Source organism: Diadema antillarum, unplaced genomic scaffold, assembly GCF_040938485.1.
Source record: "Diadema antillarum isolate AM-2024a unplaced genomic scaffold, OU_Dant_1.0 seq00000550_RagTag, whole genome shotgun sequence".
NCBI classification, from domain to species: domain Eukaryota; kingdom Metazoa; phylum Echinodermata; class Echinoidea; order Diadematoida; family Diadematidae; genus Diadema; species Diadema antillarum.
In genome coordinates this window covers 1,638,879-1,666,674 of record NW_027271495.1, presented here as the reverse complement: position 1 = coordinate 1,666,674, position 27,796 = coordinate 1,638,879, and the positions used below count along the sequence as shown (strand labels likewise).

The 27,796-nt window shown below is 38.2% G+C and overlaps 1 protein-coding gene across 2 annotated transcripts; it reads right to left on the bottom strand.

Moving 5' to 3' along the window:
* Positions 1-1,177: 1,177 nt before the first annotated feature.
* Positions 1,178-24,176, bottom strand: LOC139734841 (cys-loop ligand-gated ion channel-like). 2 transcript variants are annotated; one of them, XM_071645628.1, is made up of 11 exons: positions 24,146-24,176; positions 20,830-20,982; positions 18,122-18,250; positions 10,452-10,658; positions 8,725-8,824; positions 7,599-7,756; positions 6,566-6,721; positions 6,061-6,237; positions 4,036-4,083; positions 3,648-3,692; positions 1,178-1,901 (listed from the first exon to the last, which is right to left on the bottom strand). In XM_071645628.1, the coding sequence occupies exons 2-11, from the start codon at positions 20,962-20,964 to the stop codon at positions 1,842-1,844; spliced, it is 1,215 nt and encodes a 404-aa protein (XP_071501729.1). In that variant the 5' UTR covers positions 20,965-20,982; positions 24,146-24,176; the 3' UTR covers positions 1,178-1,841. The 2 variants fall into 2 exon arrangements, with proteins under 2 accessions (XP_071501729.1, XP_071501728.1); XM_071645627.1 differs by lacking the exon at positions 24,146-24,176 and adding an exon at positions 23,497-23,608.
* Positions 24,177-27,796: the final 3,620 nt, after the last annotated feature.

Below are 27,796 nucleotides of genomic sequence, written 5' to 3'. Positions count from 1 at the left end.
ACAACGGAGCCTTCCACACTTGGCATGATACATCCATACGGAGAAAATACACAACTATATCAACAATCAAGGGGTATAAGCAAACGAAAGACAATCGGGAATTTACGACATAAACATGATAAATATGACAAAATAGAATCAACTGTCAACTGAAAGACAGAGAAAAGACTTAAAAGACAAACAACGCTGCAATGGCTGACTGAGACATGCTTCTTCGTTCACACATGTAAAAGTTGCAAAAGCTCATACAAATATAGCATAACAATGAAAAGAAAACAGAAAATTTTTAATAAAGGGTATAAGGACTATAATTGTATTAGACCGATAGTTCTTTGTCATTTTTTTTCTGTTGCTCTTTGTATATTCTTATTCCGCTTGCTTCGTGTCTGCCACGTGTACTTTCAGAATTTATGTGCTTGAGGAATATTGCAATATGCTACGTGTTAACTGATAAAAAAAAAAATATGCTGGTCTGCAATTTAGTTGTTACTGAGTGTTAAGCTGACGCATGAATAATGGCTCATCGTCAAAGAGATTGATAGTATAATTGATGCTCAGATTGTGTTAATATCAAATAGAATAAGAGTTGCAAAATATTAACAAATTCTTCAGTGAGTACTTGTAATCTGTAATGCATGTAATATTTATCTCATGTCAAGCTATTGCATTTCATCGCACTCTATATGCTTTATGTGTGTGAGCTCTATGTTAAGATCGTTGTGTGTGTGTGTATGTGTGTGTGTGTATGTGTTTGTGCGTGTGTGCGTAACATATGAGTTATCATTGTTACCCAAGTGACAATGCCATGGTTCATTTTGTCGTATATTCAGACTATATCTAAGGAAAAAAATATGAATGATTTTTTTGTGTGTGTATTACAACATCTAAATTCGTTGACACATGCACTAAGTAAATACAGTTGTATAAGTAGTTCTTATATTGGCAAGTACGGATATAAAACAGGCAAGAAACTCAGCAATTGTGTGCCAATTTTAAAACGTAATGGTCATTTCTGTTCCACAATGATTTTCAAGTCTGGCATTATGACTAATGAAAGCGCGATGGGGTTTATTATGGTACAAGCAAATAAAAAAAAAAATCCATCGCAATACTGCAGAGCATTTCGGAAAAAATATGCATAAAGGTGTACTTACAATTTCGTGTACACCATCTAGATTAAGTATCACTTCATATGGAGTTACAAGAAAACAAGATATTCCATACCATAATAATCATAGTAAATTTGTTCGCACGTATATTATATTGCATGCTCGTGCAATGGTTGTCTAATGCGCGAAGGTTAAAAAGGGTTCCATGGTATCTATTATCTTCCATGCATTTATGTATGAGCTAAACACATGGCTATTACGAGTAACCGTAGCTATTTAGCATTGCTATCCTGGGCACAATAGTGACCTACAAACAATGGATCACGCTGGTTTATACGAAAACACACTATCAATTCTAGAAATTACACGTGTCTTAGAATTAACCAAACCAAGCCACAGGAATGCTTTGGTATATTTTCGTAAAATTCTCGAAATTACTGAAATATTTTGCTGCTGAAAAAGCAAAGAAGAAGACAGAGCTGCTGCTACTGAACTCTATCTTGGCCCGCTCACGCTGTAAAAATCTGACGCCGTCACGCCGTCATGTTACTAAGATCACGTGTTGTCGTGAGCTCCACACACAAGTGAATGGGCGATGTTCAAGATGGTGGTATTAAAGTGGCTTCAAAGCAATTGGAAAACGAGATATCCAGGTGGTTACTTTACTTTTCTTGGGAATAGCTGATGCGAAGCTTCTTTCAAAGTTTCCCCCAAATTCAGTGCATCGGGGTTTTAGAGGTTTGCTGTGGTGGCTATGGGTCCCTCCTGCACTGGCGAGGTTTCCTCTTTTGGCTGCGGAAGAACAAAACATTATCTTAAAGACCACTATTGTCTATATTTTTTCCCGTTTTGCTTTGGTTTTTTTTTTTCGTCCTTAAATGTCTTTTATCCATATACGCTACTTGAAGGTTTTCTTGCATGTTGCATTTGATGTTCTGGCGCGATGAACTCAACTTTTGATTTCGCTTCGTTTTTGTTTTTCTCTTATTTTTTTTTTCCAAAGCCAGTATTCTCCCCTTGAGTGAACGTCAATAGTTGACCACTGCGCTGCCATGTAGCGCACGATCGTGATGAACAAGTAGAACATGATGTTTTTAAATGCGAGGACTATGTCTTTTCTCATATTTTGTCAATAACACTCTAAGAATCTCTCAAAAGATTGAACGAAAGTGAAAAAGAAAACATATTGCATGCAACATCTTCTCTTAAAGCGGTAACAGTGCACTGCCCAAACGGAACTAACAGATTGTGATGGTGAAGGGAAAAAATAATGTTTATACATGTTATACGCTTAAAATCATAGTCAAATAATAATGAGTGAGTGTACAGAAAGACGACTGCAAAGCACAGACACATCACCGCTACGTTTCATCACAATTATAACACGAACAAAGATGAGGAAGCAGAAGAAGAAGAAGAAAAATGAAGATAAGGTAGAGAAACAAATTTACATTAACTGGAAATATTACTGATATACCAACAAACCACACTCCTGAACACTAATCTTTACCGGCAAATGCAAAACATGATATACGTTCTAGTATGATTTGTTTTTCCTTCAGAAAAAAGAAGAAGAAAAGTGTCATAGTACACTTTAAATGAAAACTAAAATGCCGGTGTTGCTTTATTATATTGAGGTCGCGAACTCTAGGAAGAGCTGTGCTTTACATAATGATAATGTGATGACTTAAGATATCACCTTAGATATTTCTATTACTTTCTTTTATGCTCTTCAACGAGTAGCAGTGTTTACCTTTGTTGGTTATGTTACGGAATTGACAACTCCTACATTATCTTTTCTACTGTCTACATAATCTTCATGAATAATACTTCGCTGCTCTTAATGGAAGAAAGAAATACACAAACTTAAAGAATAAAACCTGAACTAAGCTTTTCTTTTTCTCAATGTCCACTTTATTTCAATAATGAAAACAAGACCTATTATGACATACATAATTATGAAAGTGAAATGTTTATGTTCTTTTCGAAAAACGAAATAGAGTTTGAATTGAATTGAAATGAATTGAATTGAATTGAATTGATTTGAATTTAATTGAATTGAATTGATTTGAATTGAATTGAATTGATTTGAATTGAATTGAATTGAGTTGACATTCCTATCAAACATGCACTGGACTTATGCTGTCACTGCCAGGTAATTGTATTTTTCATATTGGCTATCAGAGATGACATCTCATGGCGCTTTATATCCAGTGGAAAAGGCGCTCAACAAATATCAACTATTATTACCATTTTTCTTGCTTGTTTGCTTGCCACGGGCTGACCTGAAACTGATCCACTTCAAACCATTGGCAGACTACCCGAATTTATGCATTCTAGTCATCCGATTCCTATTCATCGCAAAGTGTTCTGTGTAATGATTGCATATGATTATTGTATATCAAATGTTATGAAAGATTTACTCTAGGTAGTAGTACATTGGTAAGACATAATGCCCATCTCTATGTTTACATATTCCCAACCAAATATCCCTTTACATGTATCTAGAAGGGAAAATGGCTACGGTTAGCAATTTACCTTCGACTTGGCTTCCAGTCTTGACTTGATTTCATTGCACAAATCCTATACATATACAAACAAGGAGATATGAAAAGGGATTCAATGTTTTAATGCATGTATATCCCCTAATGAAATTATGTACATCATTCTTCTTATGCTCATTAGGGGAAGTATTTCCACTTCAAAACTAAAATGCATCAAGTTCATATAGGTATAGGAGCGTACTGAAAACGATCGGAACCCCATAAGTGGACGTTTCAGGCGCAACATTAACAAGGAACATAGCTGACATAGAATTTTGTTTCTTGCATATTGGTATTGCACTGACTCATTATCATGAAATACTGAAAAACAACAACTTGGATTTCATGTGATTCAATTTAATGTTCTTTGAATTTATACTTACGTTGTATTTCTTTGTTGTTTTCTTCATGTGGCTCCATACTCTCCATGACTGTAAATCAAACAACGAAAATGTGAAATGTGGCTGATCAAAACAAGATATATGTAGTATAATCAGAGAGAAAAAAATATGAGAAAGGACTCGGCTGCAAATTATTTTGTGCAGTAGAATTAGCTACAAATTTAACCACAGAGCAATCAGATTATAATATCTATAATTTCTCATCGTTCTAAACAAGATTTTAAACGTGATTATTACATCGGGTATTTGCTTTTTTTTCTCTCTCTCTCATTCTCTTGTGTTTGGAAAATATGCTGCAATTTTGGAGGAGAAAATCAACCTGAAAACAATCATGTTGGTTATTATTTGACATGTTTGACGGGATCAATTCTTTTAGCCAAATTCAAGATGATAAGAACCTCTATTTGACGAGGGAAGATGGGAAGGGTATTTTCTTTTTTGTCTTGCAACTTCAAATGCTAGCATTTCAACAGAGTATGTGAGAGAATGGAGGAGAATTATCTTTACGTTTACTCAGGGTTTGATATCTTGTTCGTCACGGCTACCTTCCCGACACGTCCAGCTTTAAAGAAGAAATCTAGTCCAAATATAAGTTAGTCTGATAAAAATGAGTAAAATCTTACGAGTTCAACAGTAAGAAATTGACTTAAATCGGATGAAAAATAAGGAAGTTATTATAATTTGAAATTTTGCTAATTTCTCCAAAACAGTTTTTGTATAGTGGATGTGAACATGCAAATGAGTGAGCTAAACATTGTCATACCCTTACAATTTGATCGTGTACAAAAACATGACGAATATTCAATGTTTTTGTCATTGAAGTCTGAAACATGACGATATTCCTGGTTGAATAACTTCAGAGTAGTAATGAGTTAGAGATACGAGGAGTTGAGCCTCGGGCATAATTGCGTTTGAATGAAAAACGGGAAATTTCAAAATTTTTGTGTACAAATCATATATGGTAAATTGTGAGGGAATGGCATGCTTACTTTGCCTATTGCACATTCATTTTGACTGTTCAAGAACTGTTTTCCCCGAAAATAGCGGAATTTCAAAATGTCATAACTTCCCTATTTTTCATCTGATTTTAATCAAATTTATACCGTTGAACTCGTATTATTTTACTCTTTCTTATCAAACTAACTTATATTTGGACTGAATTCCCCCCCTTTATGGGTGCGTCACGAGTCTGACATCCAAGAGTCATGGACAGCCAACTAGTCACAGAGCCGCCGAATCATACAGCTCATGAGTCATACAGTCCACGACCTCAACAATATAGGCAAACAAGTCCTATATGAATCCGACACTAGGCGAACAAAGCCAATGAGTCCGAAACAGGCCAAAAAGGCACATGAATCCGACAATAGGCAAGCACGACACTCGAGTCCGACACTAGCGCAAGACAAAAATAAAAAAGAGCCCATGGGACCGACATTACATCATGGAGAATAATGCACGCATTTCTGTTTTTGTTTTTGTTTTTTGTTGCCTATTGACGGACTCATGGGCCTCATATGCCTATAGCTCGATCATGGACTGTAACATACGAGTCATGGACCGTGTGACTCGCGGGTGTCGGGCTCGCGGGATGGCCCATGACAAACAGGCTCAAGTGTGCTTTAAAGTGCTGTTTGATAAGTCCAACAGCACCTCCTCTGCGATATTTTATATGGTTACACGTATTGACCTCGTGACTCGTTAATTGAAAATTCTGAGTCTCTCAAGATATTTTTACGGGCTGTGTCCCTCCTGACCAAGATCCACTTACCTGGCAGTATAGTAGGACAAAGATGACGACAGAGTCATTGGTAGGGTAGATTTTATAAATTTCCTTTGTTAAATGAGGCCATTTACTGGCGAATTTCAAATTCAGTTGCTGCTATCATGATTACCAACGATATATTACTTTATCAGTAATAATTGTTTAATAATGGTATAGTAAGAGTCAGTTGTTGTTGTAGAATAGTGTCATTGTCCTTGTTAGTAACTGATAGACATGCATACCTTCACACAAGCCATGATAACGAAGACGACGTTGAATATGATCAGGGCTCCCGCCAGAAAGATGCCTGACACCAAGTCGAAGAATATGGCGTCAACGGAGTTGGTGAAGACTGACACGATGGCGTTTTGGATGACGACCCCACACAAAAGAACCATACAGCACAGGACGTAATAGTCCTAGAATGACAAAAATGTGATGTCACGCAAACATACCCCCAATTTCATTCTGAAATTCTTTGATTTTCTAAGAAAGTATCTTTGATAAAAACAACTCTTCCTGCAATAACCGAGAACATGTAAACACGCAAAATTGTAGTAAAACGTGCTTATACATAACCTCTGTTTCTACACGATCAATATAACATAATTAAAATCATCGGTGTCGTCAGAGTCATCAGCAAAATTACCATTGGTGTTATCTTAAATTCGTTCTGTGCATGTTAGCTTGTAAACGTTAGATTGGGTTCAGTTGCAATAACAAAGATACACGGATAATAGTACTAACCAGTAGCGTCTGGTATGATGTGTTGGGAAGACTCTGGGCGACAACGAATTTGAAGGCCACGGCTGTGAGAAGCAGGGTGAGAGTAACGCCCAGCCGGTCCTCGGGCGCCGACAAGTCCACAGCGAAGGATGAGAAGGCGAGCGGCGTGATGAAAAACTAGTAGGAATCAAAGCGAATTATTAAACATGGAATTATGCCTCGAAAGCCCATTTGAGGTCACATCTACTCCGTCTAGGTTGGGGCATTAAAAGTATCGGAGTCATGGTGTGACAATTTATTTCCACATTATTATTTGTTTGTTTGTTTGTTTAATCATCTGTAATGTATACGATTCGGGAAAAAGATGTACATACATAAATTCCATGAATACAAATATAAATTGTATCACCAAATTTGCAAATATACCTTAGGAATTATGCAGAAGAAGGACTGTCACTATAAGCGGATGCTTGAACAAGTGGCAGCCGAGGAAAGCTATACATATTTATACATAATTTGGTTGGCAATATGGGGAAAAGACCTAAACATATTTATTATAATACATAAGGGTTTTGTATGTTTTATTTCCTAGATGCAAGGAAAGATATGGTAAGCTATGATTAGGATAAGAGGATGATGATGTTGAAATGCTGAAGGTGATGGTAACAAAATAATTATTATCATTACAGACAGAACGTAAGCCTCTTTACCTGCTGGATTCAACGCTCTAATCTCTTAGCCATAGAGGAAGAAATGAATACAAAGATTCAAAAGCTTATAGCTGTATTACTTGTCTGTAATGGCAAAGCAGAATTTCAAAGTCTCGCACTTGGAAGAGGTTTATTCTTGTATACATTTTGATTTTTGATACGATACATCAAACATCACGCAAACCAGTACATGAGGACTAGTAATACATTGCCTGTTTGTGAAACATTATTCGAAGTGGCTTCAACAAGTTGAGCACCATAGATTGAGAACCGCCCCCCCCCCCCAACACACACCTTTCTAATTCGCTCACAATGCAATGAGTAACTACTGACTTCAAAATTACCATGATGAAGGCGACGTTCCACATGTAGTAGTTCGGGATCCTCTTTACGTTCACGGTGATGTTGTAGAGGGGGTACGCGTTGACCGCCCCTGAACTCATCTTCTCTTCCTCCACTGGGGCTGCATCAACATGCTTCATCAGCCGCCACTCTTGTCCTCCTGCTCAGCCATCAGCAGATAGGGAGAACAATCATCACTATGGCAACAATGTTGTGTATAGAGACAATAAGTGACAGTGCAGCGATAGAAGGATGGGGATCGGAGCATGAAAATAAGTGAAAATGAAGAAATGAGAAAGATTTTTTTGCATGAAGAAAGGAACGATTTTTAAATATACAACATTCTGAAAGAAAAGGGAACTTACACAGTTTGGGCTACTGTTTACGTGCGGGGCACTGGTCGTGAAATTTTGGTAGCGAAAAAGAAAAGAACAAAACAGCAACAACAGCCAAGTGAGCATACAGGCTCTTACGATAGTTCTGTGAAGCATCATTTTTCCTTAAATTCCGTAGTCTTATGGGAAATCAATCTATAAGAAAGTGGTGCGGGACCAATCCAAAATTGGATTGAGAAAAAGAATGAATTCTAAACTCTATTACATCGAAAATTTCAACGTAATTTTGGATTGGTTCCTCATCAGGATCTAAAGAATTTGTAGAGAGTTGTAACGCAAAACCGATAATATTGAATATGAAAAAATAAAGTTTCGATTTTTTTGTTTTACAACATGATTTGTATTTCATGCCAACTAAACGTCACTCAATGACCATAATCCGTTGTTATGTAATATTATACGCTTTCCAATTACAAGGAAATAATTTAAGAAAATGTAATGTAAGTTGGAAATAGACCGAAATCATATGACAAGAAAATCCAATGCTTTATGCCATCCACTTTACAGACTCCGTGACGATTTAAATTTGCACTTGATTGAAGAGCGCCATCTGTGGATATTACAGTCACAAAAATACATCAAAAGATTTTATATCAATTAAATGACATAATATATAGTGTACATGAATGATGTATTGATGTAAACCATCACGTATGATAAAACTATTAGTCTGTTCAACAAACAATGAAAAATTCACCAGGAAAAACAGCTGACTGGTGTTTACATGTCTCACCTGTGAATGTGTCCGTTCGGACGCTGTCCTTCTGAGTCATGTCCTTGCTAAACTCGATCACTTTCTTTGGCCAGTCAGACATGATTTTGATGGTCAGATTCTGCATAATCATCGTCACAATAATCATTAAAGCATTCATTTTTTTTCTCGAATAGGTACCAGACAAACAGGATTAAGAAGAAGATTTTAAGAAGCGGGGTAAATCTGACCAGAAAAAAAAAATGTAAACGATCAATGGATTCGATGGCATAATTACGTCGCAACGTCATCAGTGTCAAATCATTGAAACTCTGGTGTTGAAAATCAGAAGGATACAATTTCTCCTTAGAAATAAGTCCAATAAAGAACGAAGATCTAGCACAAATTTGAGTGCAAGTGAAAAATAAAAAAAACTTATATTTTTATCATTACCGTCAACTTTTCTTATTTGCATTTAGATGTTAATTAACGTACCATGATTGCTATTTTTCTGGAAACAAATTCTGCAAAAATGAAAAAGAAAATGCATAACTTCGTTGTTTGTCTGATTTTGATGAAACTTTTACGATGCCGATTGATTGATTCCGTCATAGATACAATGCAGGCAGAGGGAGAGAGAGAGAGAGAGATAGTTAGAAATATAATTGCATTTATTCTGTTAGTGTATATAATATCAAGGAAGAATACTATGCAGGTGTGAGTTTCTTCAATATTTGTCTCCCTCTATATACAAATCAAATTTGTTAAGATCGCAACTGCTGATCTGTAAATTAACGAGGGGCAGACAAATGGAAGAAACTCATACCTGAACCTTCAACCCCTCTGAATGATAGCTTTCTTTCATTTAACCCTATAAAGCCCAAATCAACTATTCTTAAAAATAGCACTCTATATTCGGCGCCGAGATTATTCATTACATTACCAACAGAAACAAGATCCTTAACTTCAACAACTGCATTCTCAAGAGCAATTTCGCACATCTTCTTTGCTAATTATTCTACTTGATTATATTAAATTTATTAAAGTACACAATGCTTATGTAATTATTATCTCCTAATAACTTGTCACATGTTTCATTTTCATTTTTTTTTTTTTTTTGCCTGTACTTACACAATGTATACTCTATGACTTTTTTTTTCCATTTTTTTTTTTCTGGCGTTCGTTGGTAATGATTATTCTGTGTTTTTTATGTGCATTCTCTTCAATGTATGATTTCTATGTTTTGTTATCATTTCACGGCCTTGCTGAAAAACAGCTTATAGCTGATAGCAGGCTTTTTACTGTGGTCAAATAAATAAATTCAATTCAATTCAATTTTGACCCCTTAGAAGCCAAGGGGGGGGGGCACAGTGTCCCCCCCCCCCCATATAAGTTCTGTATTATATGATGTATGACCGTCATATTTGGCACGTGGGTAGAGCAACTCATACTCCACATGACCCAACATTTTAAATTTCTCAAGGTTATCCACTGAGGGCGCTATCTGCCAAAAATTTATAGAAAAATAGTGGATGACACAAAATCCTGCTTTATGTACACGCAATACCTGTAGACATTTGACTATCAAACATGGACACAATACAAATCGTGTATCTGCAGTATTAAGACACCGGTATCCACCTCGGAGTCGTGTAAAGCTCACACAGTGTGGTTGAAGCTTGGAGAATTTTGAAATTTAAAGCCTTACCAGCCAGCGGCTCGACTGTGGCAGTCGTGCAAGTGATACGTATCTGTATTGTCCAACCCACCTGGTAGTCGAAAGGGAAGTCGGTCAGCCTCATGACGGACTTGAAGGTGCCTTTCATCCTGATCGACAGCTGAGCGTCCGGAATCGGGTCTGTCTCGTCATCGTACGGCGACTTGAGTCCCACGCGGTGCTTCACCTCATACTTGTCAATGCTGACGGCGTTGAAGAAATAGATTCGGGGGTCCCAGTGTTCGCTCCAGTCTATCTCCTGCAGAAATACGAGTCAATCAGAAGGCACATCAGTTATACGCAATTCCATAATAATCATATTTTTGTACAGTCCTGTATTCATACAGAATTATTCTCCTGAAAAAGAAAATATACATTTACATTATACTAATGGGTTAATGTTTAAATGATCTTTCCCTTTATAAAACACATAACAAAAAAATATAACTTTATACTTGAAGTAAAATACTCCTTGTGGAGCCGGGAAATGTGCAAACGCCGGGAAATGTGCAAACGCCGGGAATTGTGCAAACGTCTCGCCGGGAAATGTGCAAACGCCGGGAAATGTGCAAACGTCTCGCCGGGAAATGTGCAAATTTCATCAACGGGAAATGTGCGAACATGACGCCGGGAAATGTGCAAAAGTTCAATTTTGCCGGGAAATGTGCAAAACGTCGCCGGGAAATGTGCAAATCATTTACTTTAGCGATATTGTGTATAAAGATAATAGATAAACTCCATATCCAAACTGCCCATGAACTTCCACCATTTAGATTTTCTTAATAAAATCCTTGGCAGATTTTCAACAAAATTGGCAGGTAGTACGATTATGGCAATGGGATCTCAATTTGTTTATATAGTAGCCACCCACCCCCCCCCCCCCCCCCGAAAAAGGGGAGGGGGGCTCAATTAAGTCCCAAAACTACGGTATTATCGAAATTCTTCTTGTATTATATAACAAAATAAGAATGAGCTAGGATGGTTCTTTAACCCTAAAGGGTCCGGGCTTTTTTTGCTATGCTCAGACCGGGGGGGGGGGGGGGAATGGATTCCGCGCCCCCCCCCCCCCCCCATGAGATCTCGGCCATTGGTGGTGCGGTCGCGATGAAATTTCGCATGCGTGAGACCCACGTCATAATCTACAAGATTGTGTCATAAGATTTTTTGAAACAATCAATTTCTAATTCTAATTCATTAATTATGCAAATTAAGCTCAAGATGATATTTTAGCCCAATTAAAAGCATTGAGAGTCTAATTTTTGATCTGTAAATCTGTTTTTGCATATTCAACAATTGTACATCACAAAAACTTCCAAAACTCATTTCAATTCTTATGTATTTCATTGTTTTCAGAATTTCTTATGTATTTCTTTGTTTTTAAACTTTTTTTTCCTTTTTTTTTCATTGGAAATTGTCACTGACCACTCTTCTACCATAATTAGCACAAAATTAATAAATAAAAGTGATTAATTGTAAAAATAATCAGGTTCTTATGACTTTCATGACAGAATATTCTTTTCCATAGGAAATGTACACAAAATCACAAAATTGTGCCCGTTTTGGGGCGACATTCCGTTACAAAAATGGGCGTGGCTTCGCAAAAGTATGCGCGGACGTTGCAAATTTGGTCTCAAAAGTTGCGCGAGACTTGAACGAAAAAAGTCAAGAAGCCTCGCGACGAAGCCTTCTCGCGTTACAGATTTATAGCGCGAAACGTCGGGGGGGGGGGGGAATCCGCCCCCCCTCCCCGCCCTTTTAGGGTTAAAGATATTGATGACAGGAGTTCACGTTTAATGGCAGATCCAGGGATGCAGGGCACGGGGCCATAAGTGGGGAGGAGTCTTCAAATTGAAGCCTCAGAGTCCCTAAACTAGTGCTATGAAGACATTAATGACTGAAATTGCATGTTTGATTATGACGGATCCAGGGGTGTCCGGATCGCGGGGGAGGGGGTGAGGGGAGGAGAGCGATTTTCTACATTGTCAGTATCTTCTTGAAAAGTCTAGGACAGATTTTCACGAAACTTGTCAGATAGCCTCATTACGGTGATATGATCTTTATGAATTGAAATTAGCCCCCAATCCTCCCCCCCCCCCCCCTCACCCCCGGCCGAAAAGGGGGGGGGGGGTTAAGCCTCAGAGTCCCTAAACTCTAGATTTTTAAAAATCTTTTTTCTGTCGAACAAAAAAAAAAAGATAGAGCTAAGTTAGTGCCTTGCATGACTGAAATTTCATGTTTGATTATGGCAGATCCAGGGGTGCCCTGATTGGGGGTGGGGGGGGGGGGGAGGGGAAGTGATGGAGAGGAGGGGGATTGTCCACATTTACTGCATCTTCTTGATAAATCCCAAGAAGGATTTTCACCAAACTTGGCAGATACCATCTTTACGGTGATTTGATTATGGTCTTATATGGTAAAATGAGCTCCACCCCCTCCCACCGCCAAGGGGGGGGGGGGGGGAGGAGGAGTTGAAGTTTTAGGTCCCTAAACTCTGGAATCTGTAATCTTCTGTTGAACCGAAGAATATGGAACTACGTTATACACTACAGTTACTAAAATTTCAGGTTTGATTATGACGGGTCCAGGAGTGCGCTGATAAGGGGTGTGAGGGGGATTTTCCACATTTTCTGCATAGTCTTGTAAAATATATGACGGATTTTATACCAAACTTGGCAGATAGTATATTTATGGTGATTCGATCTTAATTTCTTAAATTGAATCCCCCTCCCCCCCCCCCCTCCCCGCCGACGAGGGGGGGGGGGGGTTGAAACCTCAGAGTCCCTATATTCTCTTGATTTTTTTTTTTTACTTCTGTCGAACCAAAAAAGTTAGTGCTGTAAAGACATTAATGACCGAAATCTCAGGTTTGATTATGGCGGATCTACGCGTGCTCTGATCGGGGGTAGGTGAGGGTGAGGGTGAGGGGTGCTGTTCGTTATTCCGAAGGTTCGCTGTTCCGAAGGTACGTTATTCCAAAGGGTCGTTAATCCGAAATACGCAAAGTCCCTATACCTAGAGGTTCGTTAATCCGAAAATGAAAAAGGGTTCGTTAATCCGAAAATTTGTGGCTTTATTCCGAAGGTTCGTTATTCCGAAGACTGGTTAATCCGTAAATAAAATTCGGAACAATGAACCTTCGGAATAACGAATCTTAGGAATAAAAGAGCCCTCGGAATAACGATCCTTCGGAATAACGAGCTGTAACCAGGGGGAGGAGGGGGATTTTCAAAATTTTCTCCATCTTCTTGAAAAATCTATGACGAATTTTCACCAAACTTGGCCATAGCATCTTTATGGTGATAGTACTGTAAATACAGTTAATGCATGATGTACAAGTAGGCTCAAGTTTACAATGACAGATGAAGGGATGCCCAACAAGGTGAGTTGGTATGAAGGAGGCTTAATTTTCACATTTTTTGTCTTTTTCCTGAAAACTCAAGACGCATCCCTCGGATAATAAAATTATATATCAGCTTTAAAAAGAAGAAAAAAACCTTCTATACAAAAATGATGGAGCTAATAGAGTACTGGTGCCTGTTATGGTAAGTTAATTCATGAATATTAACGTTAAGTGCGGCGGAGGCGGATTTGTCACTTATTCAGCTTCTTCTTGAAACCCTTATAATAGATATTTGCCAAGCTTGAAACGTAGCGTAGCGTATTTATCTGGTGATATGACTTCAATTTGTCTAAATGAGCACTGCCCCAACCCGTAAAGTGGGAGGAGATGGAGCCCCCCCCCCCCCTACCTCATCTCCGCCCCTTGAACTTGAAAGGGACCAACACGAGGGGGGTGGGGTCGTTCGGGTGGAATTCAGAATTTTGTTGAAAACCCTATACATATGAAAAAAAAAACCCGGAATACATACTTTTTAAAGAAATTTTCTATACAACCAAGAGTAATAGAACACAATCTTATCACATTTTTAGAAGGTAGATCTATACTTTGATGAAATTTCACTTCTGCTTACTAAATGATGTGGGGGCTACCCTGGTCTTATCCCTATAGCTTTGGGGAAGGGGAACAACTTAGACTTGTTGCCCCTTCGAACAAAGTGGGGCTCTATTACCCTATGAGAGATGCTGCCTCCCACGTTCGGTGGAAATCCGTCAAAGATTTCTCAAGAGGATGCAGAATGTGTGAAAATCCCCCTCCTCCCCCTCAACCCCCCCCCCCCCGATAAAAACACCCCTCGATCCGCCACAATCAAACGTGAAATAAAATTTCAGCCATTAATGTCTTCATAGCACTAACTAAGCTCTCTTTTCTGGTTTGACAGAAGAAGAAAAAAATTGAGTTTAGGGACGCCGAGGCTTCAACCCCGCCCCCCCCCCCCCCAAGCAGTGTGTGTGTGTGTGTGTGTGTGTGTGTGTGTGTGTATGGAAGGGGGGGGGCTCATTTTAACAAATTAAGTGCATATCACCGTAAAGAGGCAATCTGCCAATTTTGGTGAAAATCTGTCGTAGATTTTTCAAGAAGATGCTGAAAATGTGGAAAATTCCTCTCTTTGCCCTCACCCCCTCGATCTGGAGACCCCTTGATTCGCGCCATAACCAAACATGAAATTTCATTCATTAACGCTGTGTCTTCATAGCACTAACTTAGCTCTGGTTTAGTTTGGGGAAATCCCTCATAGATATTTCAAGAAGATGCTAAAAATGTGGAATATCCCCAGCCACCCATCACCCTCCCCCCCCCCCCGAACTGGGCACCCCTTGATCCGCCATAATCAAACATGAAATTTCATTCATTAATCACGTTAATGTCTTCATAGCACTAACGCTATCTTTTTCGGTTTGACAGAAGAAGATTAAAAAAAAAATCCAGATTTTTGGGATGTTAAAAGTGAAGCTTTAATCCCCCTCCCCCTTCGGCGAGGGGGGGGGGGCGCATTTTAACAAATCAAGATTATATTACCATAAATATGACTGTCTCTATATTTCACAAGTTGGGTGAAAATCCGTCCTAGATTTTTCGAGAATGTGCTGAAAATGTGGAAAATCCCCCTCCTCCCCCTCACCCCCGATAAGGGCACCCCTGGGTCCGCCATAATCAAACATGAAATTTTAGTCATTAATGTCTTCATAGCACTAACTTAGCTCTTTCTTTTTCGGTTCGACAGATGAAGAAAAAAAATCAAGCGTTTATACATGGTATAGGGACTCTGAGGCTTCAACTCCTCCCCCCCCCCCCCCCCTCCTTAGGACTGGTGTGTGTGTGGGGGGGGGGGGCTCATTTTGACAAATTACGATCATATCACCATTAAGATGTTATCTGCCAAATCTGGTGAAAAATCGTTGCAAGGTTTGCAAGGAAATGCTGAAAATGTAATAAAAAACTAGAAATGTCGCTATGGCGACTGATGCCTCCGCCATAATGCATGATTCCCCCAATAGGTGTATAGTACAATGTCTTCACAATGTGTGATGACAGTTTCACATAACTGGCAAAATATTGAAATGACAGGTTTGTCAGAAATATCTTGAATGTTCACTTTCCTTGAACTGGGTTTGCTATAATTATTGTCTAAGAGTGCAGGTACACATATTTAGGGAATTGAGAATTTTTATTTGACTTCTGACGGACCCTTTTATAAGTTTATGCATTGAGTAATTTCCAAGGTATGAAAAAAGAATGTAATTACAGTACAAGATAGTTTTTTTTTTGTTTTTTTTTGGGGGGGGGCATTGAAACCTGGCCCTTGACACTTAACCTTTGACCTTTGATCTTCTGGCTGGAAATTTCCCGGAGAATCTCCATTAGGTAATGCACGTATATATTAAGTTTTAAAACTAATAATGCAAGCATTGCATATACTAGTATATGAGGGAAATAGTAAAATTTGGAGGAGTTGACCTTGACCTTTGACCCCCTGACTATTGACCCACGACCTCTAAATTCCCTAGATAATCCCTGCCAGTCAGTACATGCGTGCACCAAGTTCCATGAAGATACATTGAACCATTTGCGAGAAAAGTGATATTGCAACATTTTCACCTAACCTTTGACCTTTTGACCTTTGACCTTATGACACGAAACTCTCTTTGGAGAATCTTTACGCAGTAGTACATGTCTACACTAAGTTTCAAGAAAATACCTTTGGGCATTGCATAGATATGGAGGAAATAGCAACATTTTTAGCATTTGACCTAGACCTTTTGACCTTTGACCTCTTGCCAATGTCACTAAAATCTACTTAACTAATTGTTCCATCATACATCATCCTTGGACCAAGTTTGGTGAAAGCTGCTTCATCCAGTTTTGAGTTATCACGTAAACAGATAAATTTTAGGATTTGACCTTGATATTTGACCTTTGACCTCTGTCCGATTTCACTAGAAAACTAATCAAGTAATTGCCCCATCATACATCATCCTCCGACAAAGTTTGGTGAAATTTGCTCGATCCAGTCTTGAGTTATCGCATAAACGGATACAATTTCATGATTTGACCTTGACCTTTGACCTCTGACCTTAGGCCGATTTCACCCAAAATCTTATCAAATAATAACCCTATCATACTTTATACTTGGACCAAATTTGGTAAAATTCCAGTCAATATTACTCAAGTTATCGCGTAAACGAAAGCGGATGGACGTACGTACGGACGGACAACCCGAAAACATAATGCCTCCGGCACCACTTCGTGGCGGAGGCATAAAAAGACAGATGGTCGCTAAGACAGGTGGTAAAGATGGTAATGGTGCGTGCGCAGCTTTGATTGAGAGTTTCTCTTCCATCTCTACATAATATAGGTGAAATGAATGGTTTGCACATTTCCCGGCGACGTTTTGCACATTTCCCGGCAAAATTGAACATTTGCACATTTCCCGGCGTCACGTTTGCACATTTCCCGTTGATGAAATTTAGAGATTTGCACATTTCCCGGCAAGACGTTTGCACATTTCCCGGCGTTTGCACATTTCCCGGCGAGACGTTTGCACATTTCCAGGCGTTTGCACATTTCCCGGCGTTTGCACATTTCCCGGCTCCACACTCCTTCCCATTCGGAATTTACTTGTACAATCACGTATAACTCTAGTGTGCACGTAACCAGTGGATGAAATTTCTTGGATTTGATTATTCTCCCTTACAAGATTTTTGCAATGTGTAACTCGATCCTCCTACACTCTTTGGTTATTTTCATATCAATTTTTAATCTACTTAACTCTTTATGTGCCATGTTCGCACGTCCTACTCAGTCGACGGCGTGCCAACTTCGCATATTCTGCTCAAACCCACTAATCCGCTTAAACCGATCGATAAATCGCCTAATCCCGCGGTACAATGAAAGCTTTTCTGGCGCTTTTGTTCCTTTTACATACAGCTTGCATTCTATGTGGTGATTGACTATCAAGCGGTGTTCCCTACTACATTTGCGTGTAAATTCTAAGTTTCTCTCACGGTTTCATGTGCAAAAGTCATGCCTTCACAGTAATGTAGCAACTGGTCATTATAGAAATAGAAATAGAAATACATTTGTCATACACTTTATATCAAGGCAAAGCTTGGCATTCCTCTTCATCTTTGCTCACTATTATGTCAAGCTTAACAGAAATTTGTAGAAGTTATATAGATTGGAAAAGCAGAATTCTTTTCCAAAGCATGACTACCTTCGTGTCCCAGAATAACGTGGCACACAGGGGGTTTCCACCATGGCAAATAAAGAGTTAAGCTAGTGACTTTCAATTTGATATCACAAAAAAGTTATGCTATACTCACGTCAGCTTTGAGCCCCTTGATGCTTGGTTCCTTCCATTTGATGGTCAGGGCGAGTTCGCAGTTGAATTCCTCCTTCAACGTGTCGATGTCGCCGACGGTGATGATGTTTACCCGGACTCGGGCATCAACCTATAGATCAAAAGCACAACAACGGAACAAAAAAGACAGAAAAGACTTAGAAAACTTATCCTATCCTCCATAATCATGCGGATACTTTGATAGAACGAACAATCACAAGTGATTTCGACTTCCCATGGTGAACTGCATGCATGCGACAGTCTGAATACCTGCTTTATCATGCTTATTGTTTCTGCGGTTTCTCTGTTGCAATTAAAGCTTTCTCTAATTAAAGCACATCTAAATGCTTTCACTATGGTTTCATAAGACATTTCTGTAGCATTTAAAACGAAAGCAACAAATCACATCAAAGAGTGGCGTTGGGTTAGAATTTGGCTCATTAAAACACGAAAGAAGGATTTATCTTCTGTCATACAAGAAACACTCATTATTACTGATGATTTCATACCTCATGTGCTTGTATGCTTGTTTTGGCTTCATCAAGTATATCTCCTTAGACCGGTATAAAATCTCTTGAAAGTGAAGAAATTGGGTGATACTGTATTCTGTATACGTGTTTATCATTAATATAGCCGTTTCCTCTTTGTTACCACTGACAGATAATTCGTCTGACGCGAGTACCACTGCAGTATCATGGCATCAGTTATATAGCTAACATTCATATTAACGTACATCATGCATATAAAAATATGTATTGTATAAATAGGTAAAATATTATTCAAGAATTCTATTCTCAATTAAGTCTACAGGGGAAAGCAGTTTCTGATATTTTTCAACTCACTCACCTCAACTCCCCCCCCCCCCCGTTTCTCTCTCTCTCTCTCCCTCTCTCTCTCTCTCTCCCTCTGTAGCAGGTGGCAATCCAAATGCAATTGAAAGTAATATAGTTTATGCTTATATTCTTGTTGTTGTTTGTTTGTTTGTTTGTTTGTTTGTTTGTTCGTTTGCTGTTGTTTTTTCTCTTTGGAGGGGGGGGGGGTAGCTTATTAAACCTGAACTTTATCTCAGTAATAATTCCATAAGCGTTGGTGTGTGGCTACACCTTTTAGGTATAAGTAGGGTTCATTTTAAGGCACGTGTTCTTACTGACTTACATTATAACGTACGAAAGCACAGGGAAGCTTACAATTATTCTTTGATTATTTCTAGTACAGGGAAATTCATGGATACCTTTAATGAATGGGATTATGAGTCACAGGGTGTGTTGAAGGGGCTGGGTTCCTGGCACACGATTACGTGCCTCTTTGCCAATAACATGACATTTCGAAGTGAAGTAACGTTGGGAAATCCCGACATCCATCCAATCCCCCCCCCCCCCCATTCGAAAGCGCAACTATAGGCCTACAATGTAATGTACCTGTCCGTGACGGGTGATTGTAAAATGAGACCACACGCAATTCAAAAGATTCTCAATCAATAGTTATTGCTCATTGAAACATGTTATTTGAAATTCACCCGGTGTATCGAGAAGGTCCTTTGCGAAAGTGAACAATGCCGTACGTGTGTTGTTTTCCCCTGCCAGTCCTATTCGATTAGTTTCAAATTGTCAATCTATATGCTTCTACGCCATGCGATCAAAGTCCATATTAATTATCTTCATTTCGATTTGTTTCAAGGTGTGTCTCTGTGCAATTTCATAAAGAGCAGGAAGGGTTTCTGACCCTTTGCAGTAATCAGAAGGAATTGTACAGATGTATGCAGGGTATATATTATAATATTTTAAATTGCCTTTTCTGACTCTGTTCACGACTGAAAAAGAGGATCCATTTTTTACAAATCCTGAGGAACGCAAACAAGCAAGTGTTATCAAAACTCAGTTCCGACATCACTAACTTGTGACATAATAATTTCGATAATAGCATTAGCGTATATGGAGGACGGTCATGTCAAGTAAATGGGAATGTTCTAGAATGGCGTAATGTTGACGTAAGAAGTGTGAATGAATCCATTCAATCCATTATGCGTCTGAAGTGGATTCAAAATGTCTGCTTGATTCAATACCAATGACGTGAATGAGGAGTGGACATACAAAAAAAGAATCACCACCCATACTTACCCTTATAAAAAGAATCGCATGAGAGAAGATAATGGTAACAAGTGATTGCTCTTCTGAAAAAAAAAAAATCTAGATTACATCTAATTAGATAATAAGTTCATTATTATCAACATTTTCCGAAAAAAATAAGGACACTTTATAATTCTGAAGCTAATCGGTGATTAGAATAAATTGATAGGCCTACGCGAGAAGTTGGCTTTGGCCAACGTAAAAAACAGACTATTTAATCATTGACATAATTACCAGTATATGACTCCCTGATTGTTAAAAAGTAGGCAACAGGACATAAGAAATTTTCATTCAATGACTTGTACTATATAGCTATACATAATTATACCATAATGAACTTGATTGAACGTTTCAGTCTCGATTCTTAATCGTCGCCTTATAATCAATCACAACATTGAAATATAGAAGAACAATGAGTTGTTTGGTCAGGGAATGTGGCGAGAATAATCCTTGCCATTGTTTAGAGAATAATGAAAGAAAGTATGTTTTAATCAACCATATTCAGCGTCATTAGTGCTTTTGCGATTCTAATCGTCTGACCAGAAGAGCAATCAGATTCTTGTACCTTCATGCCGTCGTCTCTCTTCTTGTGAACCACCTCATTCGGTTTGTCTCTCCCGTTCTCCTCAATCTTCTGCAAGAGCTTCTCCATATTTGCCATGGATGCCTTCACTTCCTCTAGACTGGATGCCGACGCCATTTTGTTTTACAGCTCGCACTGGAATAATAAGAAACTAGTAAATTCACGAAGCAGCGAAGAGAACAGAGTTACCTCACATTGACTGGTATATTGGGAATTCTCGGAAACAAAATGATGTTAGGTACATGTATTAGCGCCAGACAAGATTCGGACGATCCCCATGACAGCAAAGGCATGAAAGTTGTCTAGAATCGCAATCGTTTTCCATAACATTCAGTTTGTTCTTGATGAATGTTGTGCCAGTCTTGCAATACTTCTGTCAACGTTTACAAACTATTTTTTGAAGTCGGAAGTTTTTGATGGAATTTTTATCTTCACTTTCTTGAAAATTCCGCATTGTCTGTTAGGTTGAAGAAACAACAGCAGGTAATAATGTACATCGTAGGGCCTACTCCCTAACTTAATGTCAGGTATTTACAATAGCGCCAGCCGCCGAACAAGATTCGGATGATCTCCATGATAGCAAAGACATGAAAGTTGTCTAGATTTGCAATCGTTTTCCACTACATTTAGTTTTTCCCTGATGAATTTTGTTTTGCATGCCAGTCTTGCATTACTTCTGTCAACGTTTGAAGTCGGAAGTTTTTGATGAAATCTTTTTGTTTTCATTTCACCTTCACTTTCTTGAAAATTCCGCATTGTCTGTTAGGTTGAAGAAAACAACAGCAGGTATGTATAGATAATACAATGTAGGCCCTACTCCCGAACGAGCGTCCGACAATCAAGGAACTACTGATTACTGCGAGTATACCGTTAACTACTCTATGCCGTCCAACTCTATCCCTCCCTCCCCCTTCTCCTCCTTTCCCCCTCCCCCCCCCCCTTCTCTTTCCCGAGCTATGTTGAATCACCAAAGCGACGGTATAAATACATGAAGACGAAACCAAGGCTTGGGGGTAATTACAGGTTCGCGATTAGTAACTGTATTAGGTGTCCCAAATGTGACCGTGCATAAAAAACAAACAAACAAACAACAACAACAACAACAACAACAACACTAACAACAACAAAACATTTTGCACGCATTGCTTTTTGGGAGGACTAAAATAGGTGAAACGGATCAACCCATCAGTCAGTTTTGATTTGTTCATAGTTTCTGAATGAGTAAGTCTCGATACATTATGTTATAAAGTTGGGAATCATAAAACAAAGGGGAAATCGTGTCTAGCAGTTTTTCTACAACACTGTTTGTAGGATGACGTGATTAGAGTCCACTTTTTGATTTGTAAAAACACTTTACACAGTCTTCAATTTCAACTGTAATAACTTTTGGAATAATGATGCTACTGTTTTTAAAGTTTATATTAGACTTGGACAGAATGCGTTAATAGAGCATGGTTAATTTCAACTTAATCTGATAATCTCTTTTTTGTTGTTGCTGTAAAATTCAACACCCTCTTTTTAGTCCCACTCATTTCACGCCGCCAGTTAACGATCAGATTATCAAAGCACTTGACTATAGACCCTATACTTCAGAGCCTCTTTTTGTCAGTAGGACTATACAATGTACACACTTTTCCAGAGTGTGTGCATTCTGTCCAATGGTTTATAGAGATAGGTGATAGGAGAGTCCATTTGAACTGCGTTATACATTATATATCACTTTAAAGCGTAAAGTAGGCCCTTTCAGAATATGCTCTAAATTAAAGATGCTTGCCTGGCGAGTTTTTGGTGGTCTTACAAGTGATGCAGGGTCATAATAATCAAGATTATGCACAGTAATCGACCTGTCATATTTACATATCATTGATATAATACGGTGATAAATATCAAAGACAGAAAGACAGACATCAGACAGGCAAACAGACGGATATATAGATATGATAGATAGATATTACATGGAACGTGAGTGCATTATGTTAAAATGCTGCATGTGCAAGGAGGTGCGTGATGATAGGGAGTTTAAAACACTTCAAATACAGAAACAGAAAGTGAGAGGGAAGAAGAGTGCATGAGAGAGTGAATTGAAAGATGAGGAGGGATGCATGATTCTCTTTATTTAATGAGAAGCCTCATTATCCTGGTACAACGGCAGTATAACGTGATTACAAAGCACGGACGCTTGCAAGTCTTATTGCCAAGTGAATACACATGAGCTATCGATCGAGTGCTATTTTTGTCATGCTTCGGGATTCCCTTGCGAACGCGTCCCTCAAAATGTCATAGGTCATGATACGATTCTGTGACCGTGCACCTACGTGTATTTTTAGTTCTCCTGTACGTCTGTGACATCAACATAAATAACACGGAAAGGCATCACAATAGCAGCCCAGATCTAGATTTTTAGTAATCTTATATGATGGACGTATTAACGTGTATTTAGTTGATTAAGCAGAACAAAACAATGTCATGATATTATGTCCGGCATTATGCGTCAGTGCAGGGAGGTCCTTCCTAGTCAGTGTAGTTACACCTCTAAATGCACTGTCACGTAAACGTAATACTAAAGAGCCTTTACACTGCCCCATCAACTAGTCGTGTCATATTTATTTCCATTAGGCCTGCAAATCACAGATTACCGTTTTCACTCACCATTGATGACTTGAACAAAAGGTATCAAAGTATCTGCACTTCAGCGATTGGTAAATATCAGCGATTAATAGCATCACACTAGGCTCTACACACGCAAAAGCGCTGCTATAGGTTAAGGTACGTATCAGGTTTTGATGATGTTACTTTGTCCTCGCCTTGTTTCGGTCTCCTTCAGGGTTTGCATCAGTCTCGTACTCACTACAGCATGTCAGAGAGTGAATATGAAGTGTTGATGACGAAATGGTAATTCTCACTTTTTAACTATAACTTGTAGGCCGAAAAGGGGAATACAAGTAATATTTTGCGGGAGTAAGCTGTAGCTTACTCGTATTTCTGCACAACGGGAGCTGCACATTCTTAAGGGATGCACCACGCACCGTCATTCAATATTCTTATAGTTCAGGTATCGCTCGTCCCTGCTGTGCGGCGAAAGCTGTACGATGTCTGTGCAAATAGAAATTATGCAGAAAGCGCCTTGCTATGGGTAGAGTCACAGCCTTCTCGACCAGACACACACGAGCCCATAAATACTGTAATTCTTTGCGCCGGGGAGACATGCTATCAGACTCGATCGATATGAGAGCAACATCGTAGAAAGGGAATCATAATTGCTTTAATGTGGATAAATAGTGACAAAAATCAACCTTACCGTTTGTCGACTAACTTGCGTAGAAGGTATATGGCGCACTCACTTGCGCTACAGGGGCGTGCGAATCTCTGATATGGGAAATGAGGAAACTCCTCTTACGGCGTACCTCGGATGCGCGAGGTAATTGCTCGGGATGCAACTCATTTCGATGAATTAATGCTGTTAGTTGTTGTAGTTGTTCTATTCTTAGCAAAGAACATAAAGAGATTCCGCAATGTTCTTGAGATTTGCTACACGCAAACAAGAGCGCTGCAGAGAGAATAATGCAAATCGGCTTCATGTTCGAGTGTTTCAGAATGGAATGGCAGAAGTTAAGAGCGAGAAGATCAGTCATGAAAACAGCAAACATTAATTCAGTTCAATTCAATTTATTTTCAAATTTCTCAATGAAGGAATGTAAATCAAATATTATAATAAAACATAGTGAATCATGATATCCGGCTTGGATGCACGGTAAATTAATGTAAACATATAAAACATAGCGGTCAATCATCGTAAGTTTGGCTCAATAACGCTAAAGAAATATGATGGAACCTACATGTGTATACTTAAGAGCGAGCTTGTTTAGAGTAGGTCCCAAATTCTGAACAGAGTGTAAGATACAGATGAGGAGCACGGATGCAACTTAGGACAAAAAAGAAAAAAAAAAGAAGAAACAAAAATGAAAGGCAAAAATACCCGGGGCAATAACAGAATCTTCTCAATACAAATAGTGAAAGATATTATACAGACAACCACATTCTGCAGACGTGACTTAAGTGCCGTAACTTACGTGCCGTACAATGTAATTTCTCACTGTCACATGACAATCCCGAAGTATGTCATTTTGATGAATATGTTTTTGTAATAGCTGTGTTGGTGATTTTGTCTCCTTTGTTTGTTTGTTTTTTTAAATGTCATGTGCAATGAATCTTATGAAGTATAAGATGCTTATCCTACAACTTTTCAAAGCTCACTCATTAAACTGTTAGACGGCGTAGATTATGCATCAGTGTATAAGTGTTTGTCACTGATTTCAAGATTAAAACTTTTTTTTATAGTTTGATCTTTAGTTGTACTCGTGTTCCTCGTCCTGTTCTTTACACTTGGCTGTTGTTGACACCTACCCTCAACAAGCTTGCTTTCAAGTAGGTTCCATCGTATTTCTCTACAGCAGTCTTTTAATTCTATTGATACATTGTACTGACACATCGACCGCTATGCACTCCGTATTTTTTCTTGTATATCAAAGCTTGACATTATGTATTATCGTAATTTGATATGATATATGTACTTTCCATCGAGAGATACGAAAATAAATCAAAATTTGAATAAAAAACTACAAACGAGCATGGTGCAATGATTATTATAGTCATGACAGTCGTGTGATGATGGTAACAATAATGGTAACATATAGTAGAATAGAATAATAGTATAAACTTCTCGCAGTAATAACAAAATTGATGATTAGAATAAAGTATCTTCGGATTGCAGCAAAGCAGGTATGTATCGTCACATTATACAGATACTCGTGAAATATGGCCCCAAGTCTATTCAGCAGACATTTGCTTTATTCATTTTGTGTATTATACTAACCCCGTTTTCCCTCTTTAAAAAAAAAAAATCAGTTGCGCAAGCCTTCCTCAAAATCCTCACTTTTTCCAAACAAAACGATATTCAGTTCGTTGATATTTGGATGTATAGGTACGACGCTCTATATGAAGAGCTTGCTTCCAAAATGCGCTAAATCCATCAATTTTCAGTTGATTTGGCCCTTTTTGGAAGCAAGCTTTTCATATCTACTCTTGAAATAGATCTCCGAAATTAGCATTTTTCATCTCGTATGAACATTTTGGTGATAGTGTCGCAGAAGAATGTTATATTCTTGTATACACGCTTGAGATAGACCTACATCGTGAGTTACTCGTCTCGGTCAGGCGGAATAGGACCCTCGATGCATGGAGTAATTTTTCACGATAATGCATTATTTTATTGTTGAGGTATAACATGAACAAAGCGTAAAAAAGGAGGATGAGATGTCTCTGCTACACATGAAAAAAAAAATACGCATCAGCATGGCAGTGTGAGATATGGTCCTCTCACGTTCTTTTTTTTCTCTCCTTTATCTATTTTCTTTTTCACCTCCCTTATTTCAATTCTGCTAAAATAAATGAGAAGGGAAAGGCAACCCCCTCTCGTGTACATTGTATTCGTAATCCGCAAGTAAAATGGTTGTGCTTCAATCAAGACATAAACCTGTAATTCCTACAGAGCTGTGCCTTTTCGTTGGTTTCTTTCATCTCTCTCTCTCTCTCTCTCTCTCCTCTATTACATCTCCACAGTCAGTAATGACCGTTAATGTAACTTTTACTATTTATTTTTATGAGATCTGTTTTGTGCATGTAATATGTCTTTTTGTTTTAACAAAATGTTCTTAATGTTATCTTTACATGTTTGTACTATTTTTAATTTTTCGATATATGGAAAAAATAACTGAACAGAAACTTTAACCTGATTAAAGAATGCACTCAATATCATCCTGTATGCGACATACAGACTTCCATTATTGATTAGCACGACTCTCTAAAAGACCAACAGTTAAAAAAAAATCTAAAAAGGCTTTTTCAGTTTACAAATATCTATAAGTGAAAAGAAAAGGGTATTCATTTCCTTAAAATAACTGTGGAAAATCAAACAAGAGAAAGATTAAACATGAGAAATATACATAAATGTAGATATAGATATATGCATTATGGCATTCTCTCTTCAGTTCATGACTATTATTCCTCAACACAGTGCACTATGTGTGAATTCCCCCTTCACACTAGGCCCAATGTTTGTCACTGTTTATCAACAATCCCATCAGACCCATACAAACAACTTTACGTTGAATCAAGTTTTTGAAGATTTTCTTTTTTGTTCACATTAGCGAGGCATTTACTGATTTCACTGTTGCTACTCATTTGGAAAGTACAGATGTTAATTATTATTGTGGTTTACTGAATTTGTGTTTATTGTGCTATATTATCCGGTACTGCATGTCAGTCAACCAAGTTCACAGTTTTGAAACACTACTATAGATAAAACTACTTTTTGATTGTTCTTATGAATATGAATCATCGTCACCTCAAAGACATGTAATATTTATATATACATGCCTAAATAGTGTAGCTTGCTGTCAATAAAACCAATGTCATGAGTAGAATCATACTATAGGTTTTCCTGCCCAATTTCATCAGATTTGCTTTCGAATTAATGACAAGGCGGTCAAATTAAAGCGATTTTTGTCACTGCTCTACTCTCACGGTTCGTTTCAATTATCTGAGTATTCGATTTCATTTCATGTCGTTCCTTTCAGATTTTATTTCATTCAATTTAGAGAGAAATTTATTCAATTTAACGGCTTAAAGTTGGCATTTAATTTTGCGCCAGCTGGATAGACGTTCAAATTCGCGCCAAATACCAGACGTGAGTTTCAATTTCATTTATAAGAACACGACTTCGCACTTTTAACGTTCAAATTCAATCAACATACACAACTTCCAAGGGACTTTTTTTTCACTGTCATTTATTGGATGATAAAATTTCATTTTCATGTCGAAATCTAATTTAATCATCTTTATTGTAATATAAGTATTTCTTTCCTATCGACCTTTCTTTCATTTTCAATTC

What these genes read in the sequence shown, in the direction of transcription:
- LOC139734841 (XM_071645628.1), bottom strand. Translation starts at nt 20,964, where the DNA reads ATGGCGTCGGCATCCAGTCTAGAGGAAGTGAAGGCATCCATGGCAAAT. An exon ending in TCAAGGGGCTCAAAGCTGAC is followed by an intron (nt 10,659 to 18,121) that starts GTGAGTATAGCA and finishes GTATTTCTGCAG; the next exon opens with GAGATAGACTGGAGCGAACA. An exon ending in CCGAACGGACACATTCACAG is followed by an intron (nt 7,757 to 8,724) that starts GTGAGACATGTA and finishes ATGGCTGAGCAG; the next exon opens with GAGGACAAGAGTGGCGGCTG.